The 19,001-nt window shown below is 43.3% G+C and overlaps 1 protein-coding gene across 8 annotated transcripts in view; it reads right to left on the reverse strand.

Moving 5' to 3' along the window:
- Positions 1–19,001, reverse strand: part of IKZF2 (IKAROS family zinc finger 2) — a 117,661-nt gene that overhangs the window by 44,935 nt on the left and 53,725 nt on the right. For 4 of the 8 annotated variants that reach the window (XM_033170978.1, XM_033170945.1, XM_033170954.1 and 1 more), the window contains exons 4-5: positions 11,650–11,919; positions 294–461 (exon numbers count right to left, since the gene is read on the reverse strand). In XM_033170978.1, the coding sequence (XP_033026869.1) occupies positions 294–461; positions 11,650–11,919 (438 nt within the window). Of the gene's footprint in view, positions 1–293; positions 462–11,649; positions 11,920–13,951; positions 14,120–19,001 lie in introns of those variants that run through there. The other 4 variants (XM_033170998.1, XM_033170970.1, XM_033170988.1 and 1 more) reach the window with 3 other exon arrangements.

The following is a 19,001-nucleotide window of genomic DNA, read 5'->3' on the forward strand; positions in this document are numbered from 1 at the left end:
AAATAAAGAAATTCCTTCCAGTAGCACCTTAGAGACCAACTAAGTTTGTTCTTGGTATGAGCTTTCATGTGCATGCACACTTCTTCAGATACACTGAAACAGAAGTCACCAGACCCTTATATATAGTGCATGCACACGAAAGCTCATACCAAGAACAAACTTAGTTGGTCTCTAAGGTGCTACTGGAAGGAATTTCTTTATTTTTAATTTTGTTTTCACTATAAGGTAGCTAGTGATGTATGTTCAGTGCTTTTAAAAGCACCGCAATTAAAGAGCAGGCATTGTAGACTCACCCGAGTGCGTCCTGAGGTGTCCTGTGAGGGCATCCCTTCTCCGGCAAGCATAGCTACAGAAGGGACATTTGAACGGTTTCTCCCCAGAGTGTAATTTGATGTGCCTCAGTAGATTCCCCTTCTGTGTGAAGGAAGCTCCACATTGGTTACAGTGAAAGGGACGTTCACCTACAGTGGAGAAGACAACGGAGAAAAGGTCTGAGAAACCATGGCCAACAAATATACACGTCCAAACTCCCAATATTCAAACAAGGGTGCTCTCATAAATATAATATCTGAGACAATTAAATCCAGGAAAGCTTCGAATCCACCCCTCCCGAAATGCTACAAAATAGTAGAGGAAAACCTTCAGCAGCAGCAGGGGCACACTTTGGTAATATGGCACCCTGGGTGAGGACAGAATCACACACCCATTATTTTCACAATAATTCATTTTGGTACTGTTGCTTTTTAATGGATCTTCTCCAAATGTAGTGTCAGGAGCTGGAGTCAGGAGCAGGTCAGCAATAAATCACCTGGTGTCAGTGAAGCTAACTCTTCATTCAAAGAAACCAAAACAATTCAGGCCTAGCGATCACAGCAACTCTTCCCAGTAGGTCTTGCCCCAATGAGGCAGCTGCGAGGACTGAAGGTCTCCACTCTCTAAGGCTCCCCCCCCCGATCCCTCCCCAGCAACCTAATGCTCCTTCGTCTTGTCTCTCTTTGCTTCACCATCTTCATTCCTCTTTGTGTTTTGGGAGACCAGGGAGGTCAACAAAACAGGAATACACTGATGTGGGACACTTCTGTGGCCATCATTTATGTTTTATCACCATAGTTGGGGCTACCAAATAATTCTGCAGTCCCACCCACCCATACTCATTTAGACCACATGTGATCAGCAGAATCAGCAGCCATTGGTTTATTAATAGTTATTTATAATAAAAAAAAACTGTATCCTGCCCTTCCTCCCAAAGGAGTTCAGGGTAGCAAACACAGAAATGGTAAAATGAATAAAATATCTACAATTCCAATACAGATGTAGATAGGGAAAGAACTCTTTTAAAAAGCTTGTTGGGAAAGGAAGGCATTCAGATGGCACCAAAGAGACTAACTACTGACACTACATCTGTCTAATATTTAACAGGTGGGAATTCCAAAGGGTTGGTAAGGTAAAGGTAAAGGGACCCCTGACCATTAGGTCCAGTCGTGTCCGACTCTGGGGTTGTGGCACTCATCTGGCGTTACTGGCCGAGGGAGCTGGCATACAGCTTCCGGGTCATGTGGCCAGAATGACTAAACTGCTTCTGGCGAACCAGAGCAGCGCACGGAAACGCCGTTTACCTTCCCGCTGGAGCGGTACCTATTTATCTACTTGCACTTAGACGTGCTTTCGAACTGCTAGGTGGGCAGGAGCTGGGACCGAGCAACGGGAGCTCACCCTGTCGCGGGGATTCGAACCGCCGACCTTCTGGTCAGCAAGCCCTAGGCTCTGTGCTTTAACCCACAGCGCCACCCGCGTCCCTCCAAAGGGTTGGTGCCACAACACTAAAGGCCAGGTTCCTAGACTGTGCAGAGCAGACACCCTGATAAAGTGGATTGCGCAGGAAGCCCCCACCTGCAGAGCACATGGATCATTTGGGTGTACAAGGGGAGAGAACGCCTTTCAAGCATCCTGACTGCAAGCTGTATATGTATTTAGACAAATGCAGGTATACCACAATGGGCAGAGCCACACCATACATTTAAAGAACTTTTGAGTGCTCATTTAAAGCATATCTGTTCCCCCAAAGAATCCTGCGAACGGTAGTGTCCCTCTCACAGCTACAAACCACAGTTCCATGATTCTTTGTGCTAAGCCATGTGCTTTAAATGTACGGCCTCTGTCTAAACCGCACATGAGGGATTTCCTGTATTGACATCATAAATATGGCAGTTAAGTTGTTCCATATAACAGCCGTGCTTGCATTATATTGCAGCTCATGGACATTTTTCTCTATAAAGACTACATTTTTTCTTATACACAGACAACATGTAAAGTGCAGCCTGCACATTGCCAAAGAAGTCTCTCACACACACATCAATGCCACAAGGTGTTTGACAAGCCAATAGATGCTGAACTCAGGAACAGAAGGCGGAAACATTTCTGCTTATTGTTGGGTTTTTTACATTTAAAGCAGCTCAGGCTAAAACTGAAGCACCTTCAAGTTTCTGAGCAGTAAAGCCCTGATAAACAAATGGCAGAATTCAGCTACAATTTTACACACACCTACCTATACACATATAACTCCATGGGACTTACTTCTGAGTAGACATGCCTAGGACTGAGCTTAGTTCTTAAAAGTTAAAGCTAAATTGTAAATGTAGATGCTAAAAACTTTTAAATTCAACAAATTCCAGAGTCAGGATTCATTATTCTACTTCAGCTGGAACTTTCAGGGTAGCCAGCTTTCCCTCTCATCTGACAGAATGCCTTAATTACTCATGTCGGAGTTAACCCCGTCATTTCCCCCCCCCCTTCTCACATATGTCATCTGCAGAATAGCCATTTAAAACTACCTTAATAGGGAGATTAATGAGCTTAACTGAGCAAGTGGATTAATGCTTTAATATTCTCAATCAGGTTTCCAACAGTCGTACCCTGATAGTGCACATTTGCCTTCAAAGGGAAACCTTTATATACCTGCCTAGAAGATCTGAACTGGGAAGCACCATGTTGTGCTAAGCAGACCAGGGAAATCTGAAGTGAGATTCATTTGACCCTGAGGCCCTCTAAACCCTAACGCCCGTATCAATGTGAGGGTAGGTGGGTGGGTGGGTGGGTGGTCGCTATCATTAGACGGTGGTGAAGTAAAGACTTCATGGGCTCAGATTCATTTCCTTTTATAGCTTGCCTCATATATTCCAAGCCTTGGTACTGGAATACATCCTTTGTCCAAGAGCCCTGGTTCACATCAAGCCCTAGCGATGTCACATACACCAGGCCTTCAAGTTTCCTGTGCTGATTTGTTTCATGCCCTGATCAGGCAATTTGTGAAGCACCCAACCTTCCGTATAAATAAAGGCCTCCTGAATCTAGTGAAACTATTTGCCCTTGCTAAAATAATGATCCACCTGAAGCAGTGTTAGAGCCAGCGTGGTGTAGTGGTTAAGAGCGGTAGACTCGTAATCTGGGGAACCGGGTTCGCGTCTCCGCTCCTCCACATGTAGCTGCTGGGTGACCTCGGGCTAGTCACACTTCTCTGAAGTCTCTCAGCCCCACTCACCTCACAGAGTGTTTGTTGTCGGGGAGGAAGGGAAAGGAGAATGTTAGCCGCTTTGAGACTCCTTCGGGTAGTGATAAAGCGGGATATCAAATCCAAACTCTCCTTCTTCTTCTTTGCATAAACTTTAATAGAATCAGTGTTAGAAACTCTTGAGATATAAGCTAGGTGCCAAATGACACCTTAAACCTAGGTTTCAGTCGCCACAACGGAATGTCATTGTGGGGGGTTGGACTAGATGACCCTTGGTGTCCTTTACAATGCTACAATTCTATGATCATATGATCTCAACTACGTTGTTTGACTGCAGCTTGCTCTCACAACAATTCATTTGCCCCAGTATGCAAGAAGGAGAAACACACACAGGGAAAATGGAAATGGTGCTAACTATGGACTACAGCTGAGGTTTTTAAACTGTGGTCGCCAAACTGGCGCCCAGAAATCTCTTCAATAAGCCCCACAACAAAAGCCTGATTCTCACCGATGAACAAAATCTGTGTCCAGGCTGCGGCATTTTAAGGTACAGGTGTGGCTCACACAGCAGTTGAATGCTCTTTAACACACACACCCAGCACCAACAATGTAGAAAACTAGCATGTGAGGGAGAAGGGGCCAGACCAGACTTCTTCAAACCCTAGTTTTCTGTGTGCAGAGACATGTTTTACATGAAACAGCATTCAGTCACACGAGTCCTCATCTGCAGCCAGATATGACACAGTCCATATGCACAGACCACCTCTGTGAGAACTAGGCCAAAGAGTACCTGAAGTATTCAGTGACAATATTACCTGGTTACCTGGCTATTGCAGTCATGAAAAACTCTATAAAGTGGGCTGTGCAATGCAAGTATTCGAGTAATCAAGAAGTCAAGTAGAAAAGTGACGAATCTGATTTGGTATTCCTGTGAAACAAACTGTAGAACAGCAGTTTTACATGTTGTCTACAGTTTCACATCCTTCTGTAAGTAAAACTTCTTTGATGAATGATGGTCCACAGGAAGCTTGCATTTCATGATCAATGATTGTAAAGGCTACGTCAAAGCATTTTGGAAATGATAAATGGATTAAAATCCCTTTGCTGGGAGAAGTAGTTTTAAAAGAGAAAAAGCAAGGAAAAGGGGGAAAGAGGAAGGAAAGGTCTTGCCGATTTTAGATAGGTTTTTGAGATCATGATATGTTATATAATTTTTCGATTTTTCTTATAAGCCTTCTTGCGAATTAGCATCCTGTGCGTCAGTTTCTTAATAGAACAGTGTGTGTGTGTGTGTGTGTGTGTGTGTGTGTGTGTGTGTGTGTTGCTGATTTGTCTCACATATGGAGCACAAATCCACTGAACAGAGAATCCTAGGCCTCAGCCCAAATGGCCCCTGATTTTTACAACCCCATTTGGGAAATGGGGAAGAATCCCAGACCTTAGATGGGGGGAATGTTTCCAAAGCTCACAATCAGGAAATCAGTTTATAATTTGTCAAACATTCATGAGTTACGGTCAAAACCCAGAAATAATATTTATAGCGTCCTAAAGATTAAAATGTGTTGTGTTATAACTTTCCCTCGGCCACCACTTCATTATGCACAATTCAGGTGTTGCTGCTAGACAATATGGCCAAATTAAGACCAATTTACAGATTCAAATGAATCAAAAAGGTAATCTTTTCAGAAATTACCATTATGGGTTGCGCTGGAGGCTCAGGGTCACTGTGAGTTTGCATGTTCGGATCTCAAAACAACAACAAAAACAACAACAAACGAACAAACAACAACCCCACGCCACCTACAGAAAACAACAAGCTGAATCTTTCTTCCTAACATTTTAGTTCACTATTCAGAAAGAGGGATTTACCAGCGCCGAGGGCCTTCTGGCAGTTCCCTCACTGCGAGAAGCAAAGCTACAGGGAACCAGGCAGAGGACCTTCTTGATAGTGGCGCCTGCCCTGTGGAACGCCCTCCCATCAGAGGTCAAGGGAATAAACAACTACCTGACTTTCAGAAAATACCTGAAGGCAGCCCTGTTAGGGAAGTTTTTAATCTGTGATATTTTAAATGTATTTTAATATTTGTTGGAAGCCGCCCAGAGTGGCTGGGGAGACAAAGCCAGATGGGCGGGGTACAAATAAATTATTTATTATTATTATTATTATTATTATTATTATTACCCCCTATGGGACAGAATTCAAACATGCAATCTCCTCCTGGCCCCAACTAATACAGTCCAGAAGAAGCATTATCACTTGATTTGACTTATGGTATAAGGTGATCAAGGTATAAGATGTTTGGTTTTTTTTTTTTTTGTACCTACATATGTACCTAAAGCCCTATAAAATGAAGAGCAAGCTGTAAGGTTCAAAAAGCTAACTAGGAGTGTACACGAATCTTTTCAGAAGCATCCTTTCTCATAACTAATCCTCATCTTCATGAGTAGCTTTCATGAGAATGTAGTTTCAAGATCCAGTAGTGCAGCATCATAGTCACAAGGCTTGTCCCTGGCTCAGGTGATATTTCAGGCTCCTGCTCAACCTTAAGCTTAAATTTTTTAAATAAAAATAATCAAGGATTAAATAACTTCCTGTATGTTTTGTTGTTGTTCAGTCGTTCAGTCGTGTCCGACTCTTCGTGAGCCCATGGACCAGAGCACGCCAGGCACCCCTATCCTCCACTGCCTCCTTCAGTTTGGCCAAACTCATGCCAGTCGCTTCAAGAACACTGTCCAACCATCTCATCCTCTGTTGTCCCCTTCCCCTTCTCCTTGTGCCCTCCATCTTTCCCAACATCAGGGTCTTTTCCAGGGAGTCTTCTCTTCTCATGAGGTGGCCAAAGTACTGGAGCCTCAGCTTCAGGATCTGTCCTTCCAGTGAGCACTCAGGGCTGATTTCTTTGAGAATGGATAGGTTTGATCTTCTTGCAGTCCATGGGACTCTCAAGAGTCTCCTCCAGCACCATAATTCAAAAGCATCAATTCTTCGGCAATCAGCCTTCTTTATGGTCCAGCTCTCACTTCCGTACATTACTACTGGGAAAACCATAGCTTTAACTATACGGACCTTTGTCGGCAAGGTGATGTCTTTGCTTTTTAAGATGCTATCCACTTTTATGGCCTGCCTGTTCTGTAATTACTCTCTGCCCCTAGTGGCTCCCACCTCACAAAATCCCTGGCTAAGAGCCAGGAGCAGCCATTCCTGCTGTAATTCCCACTACAACAGGAGTAGGGAAGATCTGGTCCTCCAGATATTGTTGGACTTCAGCTCCCATCAGTCCCAGCTAGCGTGGCCAGTGGCCGGAGATGATGTGAATGGTGGTAGTCCTCTGATATCTGGAGGGCCACTGGTTTAGTTCCCTCATCTACACAACCATCAAAGGCACAGGAGACCTGTCCTCTTTGTATTTGCAGTCTGAAATTTAGCCTGTTCCCAAGGGCAAGATGGAGGAGTGAAATCTTAGGCTGAAGGACCTGAATGGGGGTGAAGGGGTATAGGCTGCATGCATAGCTTGAAAGTTTCTGCAATTCATTACACACACATGGCCCTCACTCCTCCAGAACGAGACCCCAAACACATTCAGGTTTTTTTTTTTCCACCACCAGGAACAATCATCTGCATCAACCCATCTGGCCTCTCAGCAGTTTTCATCCCCCAGATCCTCCTTCCTCTCCCATGCTCCGTTCTCTGCCTGCCCTGAATCTGAGCATCAGAAGACTGGGAGCTTCAAACATCTACACAGCTCTGAGTCTGCTGGGCAATGCTTTTAGTGAGCTTCCTTTTTAAAAAGAATGAAATACTATGCTTGGATACGCACCAACACGTATCTATTTAGACAAACTATTGTGTAGGGTTTGGCAGCCACGTTTTGTGGTATGGAACAGTTTCACAAAAGGCCAAGAGGTAATTCATGGTGCACATTAATATCATTCCCAAAAAGGCTAGCCAGCTAATTATACTTCCCAGTCACAATTACTGCTTACTCTGCGCCTGTTACATCGCAAGAACTGTCTCCAGCAGATGAGGCAGGGTATTTTTACTTGTTTTTTAAAATAAAGTTAAGCTGTTCCTCCCCTCCCCATTTTTCATTTATTTTTCTCATGCTGTTTGATGCACCATAGGCTTACAGGGTTATCAGTATGGGGTTTTTTTTTTTTGGTGCTTATTTGCAAGGAGATTTTAATGCACCAAAATAACATATCTAGTGTTTTAGAAGATTCAAAGCATTTGAATTATTTCAGGCCAGGTCAAAAGAGGTGGTAAAATGGGCTGTACCACTTCAAACTGTGGGGTGGGGTGAATACCATTTCTGAATGTTCCACTAGGTAGAATTACAGTTACTCCCTACAAGTAAGAAAGCTAACGCATTAGGAAGAAATGGAGTAGACTGGGTACAAACAATTGTACTGGCTTTTCAATGTGCAGCATTTTTTTCTTAGAAGTGTCATTTTTTTAAGGGCTCACAATTGCTTTTTGAAGTCGTACAATTCTATTCTACCTCCTGACAACTCCATCACCACATTCTACCTCCTGTGTAGACTCTGCCTCAGTTATCCTTACAACTGTCCTGTTAGAGGTAACAACAGGATTACCCCACGTTGGAGATTCAGCTTTACCTTTTATAGGTACCGTTTCTGAGCATGTACTGGAAAACATCCCCCCGCCTCCCCCACAAAAAAAGGAAACTTCCATATAATAAAATAGCTAAGCAACATCCGGGGTGAGCCCAAAGTAGAGAACAAAGCTACACACAGAAAGAGAAATCATTTCTATATGCTTGAGAACACCTGAATAGCCTTTTTTTCAGAGAGGGAACAAGCACTATTCCTCAATATAGGAACTCTAATGGCTCTAACAAAAGGACAGTGTCTTATGTAATCTCTTTCTCTTTCTTTTTTTGGCCACAAGGCTATGGGGCGGTGGATGGAGGTGGAGAGCAAACAACCCTGCAGCGCCTAAAGTGTAAAATGTCCGAATTGTCTCTATATTTGCTGCCACTGTAATAAATCAAATAATAATAATTCCTGTGATCTACCTCCATGTTCAGTTCAGGGTCAGGTACTTTACCCTCCTACTCTATGCATGCACACATACACACACATGCCCCTAAACCAGGGTTCCCCAAATTAAGGCCCGGGGGCCCGGATGCGGCCCAATCGCCTTCTAAATCCGGCCCGCGGACGGTCCAGGAATCAGCGTGTTTTTACATGAATAGAATGTGTCCTTTTATTTAAAATGCATCTCTGGGTTATTTGTGGGGCATAGGAATTCGTTCATTTTTTTCCCCAAAATATAGCCCGGCCCCCCACAAGGTCTGAGGGACAGTGGACCGGCCCCCTGCTGAAAAAAGTTTGCTGACCCCTGCCCTAAACATAGGAAATTGCCTTATACTGAGTCAGGCCACGGGTAATTCTAGCTTAGCGTTAGCTATTCTGAAAGGCAACAGCTCTCCAAGCTCTGAGGCAGAGAGTTTTCCACTAGCTCTGCTTCCTGAGATGACAAGAACTGAATCTTTCTACATGCAAAGTAGGAACCCTAATACGGAGAGGTGGACTTTCCTCGCTTGCACCAGTGACACCCTAGTTGCACCTTGTTAAAGACAATGAGTTTTTAACAGGATTTTCCCAACTTGTTTTTTCTCATGTCCCTCCTATTATCGCCCCCAAGCTTTTTTTGCTTTTTTTTTTTTTGGTAATTGTTCTTCTTCCTTGCCTCCTGCTCCCCTTTACTAATTATTTTTGAATCTTATATGTAGTCATGCCTCGGGCTATATCATGTAGATTTATGAACAGGTTTGGGGTTTTTTTAGATGCTGAGTATCTGCCAGGTCATATCACCAGTTAGGTGCCAAGGCGTGCATGGCAGTGCATATGCCACCCCACCAACACTCAAGAGCCTGGGAGCGGTTTTAGGGAGAGCCAGGCAGGAGCCCACTTTCCAAGACCCTCCTGCTTCTGTTTGGGTGCAGGACTTTGAACAATACGAAAGCTGCGTCTTCTTATTAAACAAGCAAACAATTTGTTTTTAATGTATAAAAAAAGGGCGGGGAACCTCCCAAGGATGTCATAATCAGCTATTTCTATTCAGCATAGCTGAACCACTTCCGCCTGTAAGGTCCTCGGTTAGTTGCTCATGAGTAAGCAGGCAAAACTCCGAGTTGTCCTTTAATACTTTTATTGTGCAAACTATGTACAGTGCAAAGCTTAAAAGTTCATGTCTGTATCAAGCGTCAGCAGAATCCGGGAATGGCCCCTTCCGGTCCTGACCCCAACAAAAGAGTTTTGGTATACGAAACCCCCCCCCTCCCATCCTTTCGTTTCACCCCTCGACGCCTTTGGGGCGACGGAAGGTGCATGTCTCTTTCATCACCCCTTGGACTAGGGGAGTGCAGGGTCTTTCCAGCACCCTCAGAGCCGCTACCCTCCATTCCCTGAAACGCACGCCCCTCCCCGCTGGAAGCCTCGCTGCTCCCTCCGCTGCCAGAGGAGGTGCTGCTGGTCAGGTGGGATCGGGGCTCTCTGTAGCATCCTGAGAGCCCTTCCACCACCTTGCGCTGCGCTGGGGACAGTTCCCTGACACCGCCCTACCTTAGAAATCAGTTTTTTCCAGGTTTGGATTTACCGTTTGACAAATGCTACTGTGAAATTCATACTGGGAATATGTCAACTGGGGGGGGGGCAGATTGAACACCCACACTATCCAACCTATTTTTATACTGCAGTGCCCGCAGAGCTCTAAACGAAGGTTGCAGTTCTAAGCGCATCTACCAGTATGTAAATTCCACCAACACCAATATAACACGCTTCCATGGAAGTATGTTTTGCATTAAACCCAGTTACAGAACTCTCGCTCAGCAGACACACCTAAACACAACTGAAACCCAGAAACCTAGTTGCTTTTATCAATAGCAGCATGCATTTAGAAGGGGGCTCTCTTGGGAGTTCAACAGCCCTTGGTGATTCAGGAGTGGCATTTGCTGTGGCAGCCCCTAAGCTGTGGAATTCTTTCCTCAAAGAAGCACATATGGCACCTTCATCATACAGCTTTCATCATATCCTGAAGACACACCTCTTTACCCTGGCATTTGACACCAGTGAGAGGTATTTCATGACCGACCTTATTCCTTAGGGCTCCACACTTAATATTCTCATTATTCATTGCATTTTCTCCTCACTTACTGCAGCAAATGTCTCAAGGTGACTTACAATTACAAAAGCATACATAATACAAAATTTTAAATACATCATAATACTATTGACTTAAAGTGTTCATCCTTCAATAAAACAAAAAGGACAAATCCTACCCACCCCTACTAAAAGATGAACAGCAATCCTGGCTAGGATACCCTAAATAAAAGCCAAGTGCCTGGGTGAACAGGAATGTCTTTGCTGGCCCCTAGAAGCTGATATTGATGGTGCTGGGCATGTATGTGATCTAGGAAGCATGCAGGGAAGGATCCTGCTACTTCCCTGGAAGTTTGGGGAGGGGGTGAGCTTACAAAAGGGTTTACTCAAACAAAGTGGGAAAAACAGCAGGGGCAAGCAGGTGCTCTCTGGCCCATGTACAATTTTCATTTTTACTAGGCTTTTCGCAAATATGAATTGTTGGGTCCAACATAATTTCAAGCCACCCACTGGGTTCTCCAATGTATTCAGACACCTCCAAACATGGAAGCTAATAGTTGGTATCATGGCTGATAGCTACTGAAAGACCTAGCCTCCATGAAGGCCTGTCCTGATTTTAGCAAAGGATCTTACTTAACACTTCGGTGTGAGTTAAATGACTTGAGAAACAGGAGGTGAGGGCTTTGTAAAGTTACTGAAAAAAAGGGAGGTCAACTTTAAAAGAGCTGGCTTAGGGTGTCCCTTCATAGTGAAGGACACTTGCTTGGTAGGGGAAATAGTGATCCCCCCCCCCTCAAATGCATTCATTACCGCGAAGTAGGTAAGTCTAAAAATCTGTGCTATTAACATTCTCCCTAATTAGTCAACAGACTGACATATTTTGAAAGGGTTTTTGAATATATTCCTTACTGCGCTTGATTATCATTGGCGAATCAAGAAATGCAAGAGAACAGATGTCAGGTAATATCAACATCAGATGCCAAAGGCAGTCATCACGTTTTCTTTCAGCTGCTTACCAGTGTGACTCCTTTTATGTACCATAAGGACATTGGGCCCAATGCAAACCATGCCACAGACGTCACATTTCAGTTTACCATTCGGAAGGCGGATTCCTCCCTCGCCTGACAGCTCCTGAAATTTCCTGTTCTCCACCATCTCGTGGTTCTCAGTTAGGGGCTCTTCCAAGCTGCTCCCTTCATTATGACCCCTGATCCCATCTTCCCGCCTCAGGGGCTTCCTGTCAGAATCCTCATCATCACTTTGCATTTCTAGCTTTATGGAATTTGCTGCGGATAAATAAATAAATAGCACATTAAGAAAATTAACTTTTGTTTCATTAGCGACTGTAATAAAGAACAACAATACTGGCTGTGTTAGTTTTAAATACTAATTCCAAAAAGGTTCACAGGACATCTTCCATTTCCTGCAAGCTTTGTTCAGCTTGAAAGTTTGCTGATCTGCTATAATGGCCCAACCAATCAGGAAACAGAAACACAAATCAGCAATTGTGGAACACATTGTGTGCATAGTCATGTAAGCAGGTCAAGAACTGACACAGCAGGCCCCCAAGAAGCACTTGTTGCTATATAATATTAATACTCATTGTTAGCTATTATTATTCTGAGATAAAGGGCAGAATGGAAATGTAATAAATACACAAATTAAAAAAAAAGAATTTGAGTACCATCTGTGTACATATTGCTTTACAAAGAACAATGCTGATAAATCTCTATCCCGTAGCAGTCAAAGTTATGGTCAGCAAGATGTTCATCAAGGCATGCCAAGGCTCTGAGCAATTCAGAATTACAAGACCCCTCTGCTTTAGTGTTTGAATTGGCCAACTAGACCCAGGGTCCAGAAAGGACCAGCAAGCACTCTCCCACCCAGATGCGTTCTACCACACCATTGGTATCTCCTGCCCCAGTGCTGTGCTGCCCAGGACAGTAAATGTGCGAAGGCTCCCCTTTACCACATAGATAGGAAGCTGCCTTATATGGGGCCAGATCATTGGTCCAGCTAGCCCTGAAGGATCTACTCTGGCTAGCAGTGGCCAATGGATGACAGAGGCATGACTACAAGGTTTCAGACAGAGAAGCCTTTCTGAACCTCTGCTAGCAGAGGTCCTTTTATTAAGTGAAGGGAGCTGAAGCTGCACCCAAAGCACATGGCGGCCCCTCCCATAGGAAATATGTTGTTGTTGTTCAGTCGTTCAGTCGTGTCCGACTCTTCGTGACCCCATGGACCAGAGCACGCCAGGCACCCCTATCCTCCACTGCCTCCCACAGTTTGGCCAAACTCATGTTAGTAGCTTCGAGAACACTGTCCAACCATCTCATCCTCTGTCGTCCCCTTCTCCTTGTGCCCTCCATCTTTCTCAACATCAGGGTCTTTTCCAGGGAGTCTTCTCTTCTCATGAGGTGGCCAAAGTACTGGAGCCTCAACTTCAGGATCTGTCCTTCTAGTGAGCACTCAGGGCTGATTTCTTTAAGAATGGATAGGTTTTATCTTCTTGCAGTCCATGGGACTCTCAAGAGTCTCCTCCAGCACCATAATTCAAAAGCATCAATTCTTCAGCGAAATACGTAGCATCACTCAAAGCTGAACTCTCTTCCAGTACTGGACTCGAACTATTAGAGAAGCTTCCCCAGCCGACCCCAGCTGCCCCAATAAATAAAAACAAGATGCAGTCGTAGGAGAGGGGCTGTTGGACCCTTAAAGCCTTTTGCACTGAAAGTGTTTTTGCCCAAAAGTTAGTTAGTTAGTTAGTTAGTGAAATAAACAATTAACTAAGGAAAGATTACCTAACTAACAAAGAATTGTGTACCTAGTGAGAAGGCAAGCAAAGGCATATTTTTCTTGGGAACATACGTTTGTATTTTGCTCCCAACGTTGTTCCCAAACTTTTTGTTATTTAAGAAACGAGGTTGGGGTAGGGGCATCTGGTTCCTTAAATAACAAAAGGTTTGATTTTCAGAAGAGGAAGCCCTGCTGACAACAGAGCTGACACGAAAAGTGTATTTAGCAGCAGCAGCATCGACTTCACCTGTGGTATTACTGTAAGTGCTCCCTTCTGAACCCTGGCTAGAATCCAGTTGGATCCGCTTGTAAAAACCAGCAAAACAAAAGAGTGCCAGTCGGCTTTGAAGTACAGCCTTTCACACACACAGATTGTTTGAACGCAGTGCATTGTGAGACTCCCACACGCTTGAGGAATAAAAACTGCCAGTTCTCATGCTCCGCTGCAAATCACCTTGGTCACTAAGCAAAGTTGTGCACACAGTTTTTTAAATGTCCATCCTCCCCTTTCTCGGTCCTTACCATTGTCAGGAACCTGCCATTAGAGCTTGTTGCTGTGCGAAGATTTCCTCTCCATCTGGGACTAAGAGAAGAATTGCAGGTCTCCAAGGAGGGAAATGCTGCTACAGCAGGGATCTCCTCAGCTCTTGACAAGTAGCCCTGCTACCTAGGGAATTCCCTCTGCCTTAACATTACTTCATACACACAGAGGAGGAGCACACACAGAGAAGAGAGAGAGAGAGAGAGAGAGAGAGAGAGAGAGAGAGAGAGAGAGAGAGAGAGGAGGGTCTCATTTATTTGGGGTACAGCTACTAAGCACTCTGGGGATCATCTGAAAGTGATAGGGGAGATTCTAGCATCTTCTGAATCACTGGGAAGCAGGGTGGATTTGATTTAAATCAACTGATTTAAATCACGATTACATCACTAGTCAGTAAGGCTCAGGGCCGATTTAAATAAAAAAAATCTGATTTAAATAAAAAAATCCAATTTAAATCGGATTTTTTTTTTTTTTTAAATCGGTCCTGAGCCTTACTGACTAGTGATTTAAATCATGATTCAAATCAGTTTGATTTAAATCAAATCCACCCTGCTGGGAAGTCACTGTGCTCAACTGTGGCTGGATCAAGACCATAGTTACCATATTTTTCCATGTATAAGACGACCCCCCAATTTTAAACTAAATTTTTTTTGGGGGGGAATATAGTCTTATACACAGAAAAATACAGTATATTCTTTACATTCAGGATACAATTGTACCAATGCTTACCTGGAAGTAAGCCCCATTGAACTCAATGCGATTTACTTCCTAAACATGTGTAGGATGATTCGTGAATTGTGTTGCACTCATTATTATCTGGTTGACCCTGTTTGGTTGAACAACAACAATAATAAGATAAACTGGTGTGAGACCGTGACTAACCCAAGGCCACACAATGGTGCTGGAGGAGACTCTTGAGAGTCTCATGGACTGCAAAAAGATCAAACTTATCCATCCTTAAAGAAATCAGCGCTGAGTGCTCACTGGAAGGGCAGATCCTGAAGTTGAGGCTCCAATACTTTGGCCACCTCATGAGAAGAGAAGACTCCCTGGAAAAGACCCTGATGTTGGGAAAGTTGGAGGGCACAAGGAGAAGGGGACGACAGAGGACGAGATGGTTGGACAGTGTTCTTGAAGCGACTGGCCATATCAGTTCTACTGGCAATGATCAAAAGATGTATCAATGCCTTTGGGCTTCAGAGCATATTATATCACAAATGGGTGATGTAGGGCAGCCGCAGAGCCAGTCACAAAATGGTGGCAGGTGGCAGCAGAGTGTGACATAAACTGGTCCTTCTACATCATTGATGGCCAAACTTGGCCCTCTAGTTGGTTTTTTGGGACTACAATTCCCATCATCACTGACCACTGGTCCTGTTAGCTAGGGATGATGGGAGTTGTAGTCCCAAAACAGCTGGAGGGCCAAGTTTGGCCATCACTGTTCTACATGCATCCATAAATGGAATAGGAAGGAAACTTGGCTAAAATATAATGAATTGGTAGAAGAGATTAACCAACATCCAGTAATTAAAAAATATGAGGAGTTAAAACAAAAGTGTTTAAGTTGGTTGGAATATCATCAATTAAAATCAGTATATGAGAAGGATAAAAAGACAAGAGGCTTTGAAGAGAAAATATCAACTTGGGAAAAGGAAATAGTATACAGTAATCAGAAAAGTATGTCCAAAATATACAGGCTGTTACAAGGAGGTAACACACCTAGACAAGAAAAAAGCAGGATGGTGAAGATGTGGGAGAAAGATCTAGGACACAGTATAGAGTACGAAAGCTGGGAAAAGGTGTGGTCGAAAACTATCAACTTTACTGCCTGTTACCTGATCAGAGAGAATTTAATGAAAATGCACCAAAGGTGGTATATGACGCCGGAGAGTCCTGGCCAAAATAAATAAAACCAATCAAAATAAATGCTGGAAGTGTCAGAAACAGAAAGGATCATTCTACCACTTGTGGTGGACATGCTCCGAGATTGGAAAATACTGGGCTATGATACATGAAGAACTAAAGAAAATACTCGGGGTCAATTTCAGCAAAAAACCAGAAGTGTATCTGCTAGGAATACTAAATGAAGAAATACCAAAAAATAAGACCATAGTCTTACTATATGCAACATCTGCGGCTAGAATATTGTTAGCCAAACATTGGAAAGAGAAATTCCCACCAGAGAAGAATGGCTCCGTAAGGTGTGTGAATATTTAGAATCAGCTAAGTTAACGGATATTATAAGACACAAACCCAAATCCCTAGGGAAAAAAGAATGGGAATGCCTGAGTGTGTACCTTAAAAAACAAAGGCTAAAACTGAACATCTGGTTGAGCTTAGAGTGAAGTGAATTTGAGAGGATTTCGGTGAGGGTAAGAAGACTTAAACTGAGTTAAATAAGTCCATGGGAGAAACAAGGAAGAAGAAATTAACAAAAATGGATTAAAAGCAGAAGGTTGAGAGGGAGTGCTGTGTGGTAGGTGGGAGTCATTATTCCTTTTTCTCTTTCTCTTTTGGTTTATGATGTGTACATAGTAACAATGCAATGAAATTATAGTAAGGATGAGTAATGTGGACAATGTAGTTACAGATTTAATCTCCCTTGCATTGTAAATAGGATTTAATCTATTGATGTTTTCTTCTTGTTTTTTTCTTCTATATATTTTTCCCCTATATTTTTATTCTTGGTTTTTCTCCCTTAGGAATGGAATGTTAGAATTTTATTGTGTAATTGTCAAAGATAAATAAAGGTATTTTTAAAAAAGTGCCGTATCAGTTCTACTGGCAATGATGAAAAGATGTATCAATGCCTTTGGGTTTCAGAGCATATTACATCACAAATGGGTGGTGTAGGGCAGCCGCAGAGCCAGTCACAAAACGGTGGCAGGTGGCAGCAGAGTGTGACATAAACTGGTCCTTCTACATCATTGATGGCCAACCTGGCCTTCTAGTTGTTTTGGGGACTACAATTCCCATCATCACTGACCACTGGTCCTGTTAGCTAGGGATGATGGGAGTTGTAGTCCCAAAACAACTGGAGGGCCAAGTTTGGCCATCACTGTTCTACATGCATTTCTCTTCCCTATAACAGATTCCCCCTCTTATAACCTTCCTTTCTATTCCTTGCCTAGCTATCTATTTATTTTAATAATAAATATTAACCGTTTATCTTACTTTCTAATTTCTCCAATACCACCCTTGCTTCCACTCCTCCCCAAAACTTATCTGTCTCCTGGCCACCTCTACTCAGCATGCAAGGGATTTCTGTTGCTGGCTTTGTTCCAACCAAAATGGTGTGGCACAGCTAGTGGGCGGTGTGGGCAAGTGGACGCTGCACTGGGCAGGCTGTGGCACTGAGGCCCACCTGACAGTGGCCCCCGGTTTGCAGCCATAGCATTTGGGTTGAGAAGCACTGCCATCAAGTAAAACAGCAATTATCCAATACTATCAATTGTGCTTGGTCCATCAGTTAGGAGTAGAACTGCCAACGGACTGAGCATCCTACCTGTAGCCACTCTTGCCAGCCTGTAAGTATCTAATTATCAGTTGCATAAAAAACAAAAACACTAAAGTGGTCTAAAATTACTAACAGGGAAATGATAGGGTTAAATTTTAAGTCTTTCCAATATTTGGTTGGTGTTAAAGACCTAACTCTCAGATTATTCTTGTGGCTTCCTCCATTTTCCTATTCAGTTACGTGCTTGCTGGCTCTTTATCACACAACCTGTGATCTTGTAAGACCATAATGGGCTCTTGAGCTCTTGAGTGGTGGATTCAGGAACACGAAGAGGCAAAACACCATGCAGGGTTCAGCAGGATTTATTTTGAGTTGCATATGCAAAGCAAAAGGCACAATCCAAAAGTTGGACTGAGCACTGAGAGACTGATGCGTATTCCTTATAAAGACAATACAGAAACCGAAAATAGAAACCGAAAATTGGCTCAAGGTTCACATGTTCCCTAGGAGGGTAACCTCCCAAAGCCTCCCCAGCTCGCTCTCCCCAGTCTGGGAATGTCCTGGCAAGCCTTGAATGTACTTGGCAGGCTTCCCAGAAATATAGCAACATAAGCAACAACAGTCCCCTATTGTATGCTGAAGGTTGAACCTATTCATAAGGCATGTGTGTGTCTAATCAGCAAGAAAGCATAACTTCAGTTAACCGGCAATAATACTTGTTGCATTAGATAGGAAATACAAAAGCATAAATCAATAATACCCATGCAGGGGGATGAGTCTACTAACTAGGAAATACCTTACATCTTAATGGACTGAATATAATATTAATACAGTTGGCAGGAGCCAACTCCAGCTGCATTCCTCCTGTCTGCTCAGAAAGCGCATACATCCCGTCCAAGGCTGAGAGCCCCCCCTTTCTCACACAACTGAGAGCTGCCCCTCTCCCAAAGACCCATAGGAACATTACACAAATATGCAATCAATACATACCAATACATGTAAGGATACACAACTCCAACAAGCCTGATGCCTCCAGTATGATCAATCAACAAGACCAGCTCTTAAGCCCATTAAAGGCTAACCACAATTAATATTAACGGCACATTCCTTAAAAGGGGCCCCTGTGATGTTTCTATGGTAACAGCCAAGGTGCTATTTCTGTATTAACAGGCCATTGTTTAATTCCAGACCGTACACCGTTATCTAAACCTTGAAGCTGCTGGCTAGTTTTGGCTGATTTCCCAGAAATAGTTGAAGAAGCAAGATTAGGCACATTCCTTTGTCTCTCTTAATATTACAAAAATACAGAAAATATATTAATGCACAAATGCTGTGAATGATACACAAATAAACAAGCTTAGAAAGCAATTAAGGCATTCACAATCAATATGGGATATTTAGCTATTTGAACTGTCCCCTTCAATCTGGGGCCTGCAAAAGTGAGTAAACTTTCTGCCTTCCTTTGAATAAAATTAATGATAGCAGTGAGAATATCTGACTGTGTCATCCTATGAAAAAAAAATAAGGAATTAAATCCAGAGACTGGGGAATGGCGGCAATGGGGAGATGGGGCC

The sequence above is a fragment of the Lacerta agilis genome, chromosome 1 (assembly GCF_009819535.1).
Source record: "Lacerta agilis isolate rLacAgi1 chromosome 1, rLacAgi1.pri, whole genome shotgun sequence".
NCBI lineage: Eukaryota > Metazoa > Chordata > Lepidosauria > Squamata > Lacertidae > Lacerta > Lacerta agilis.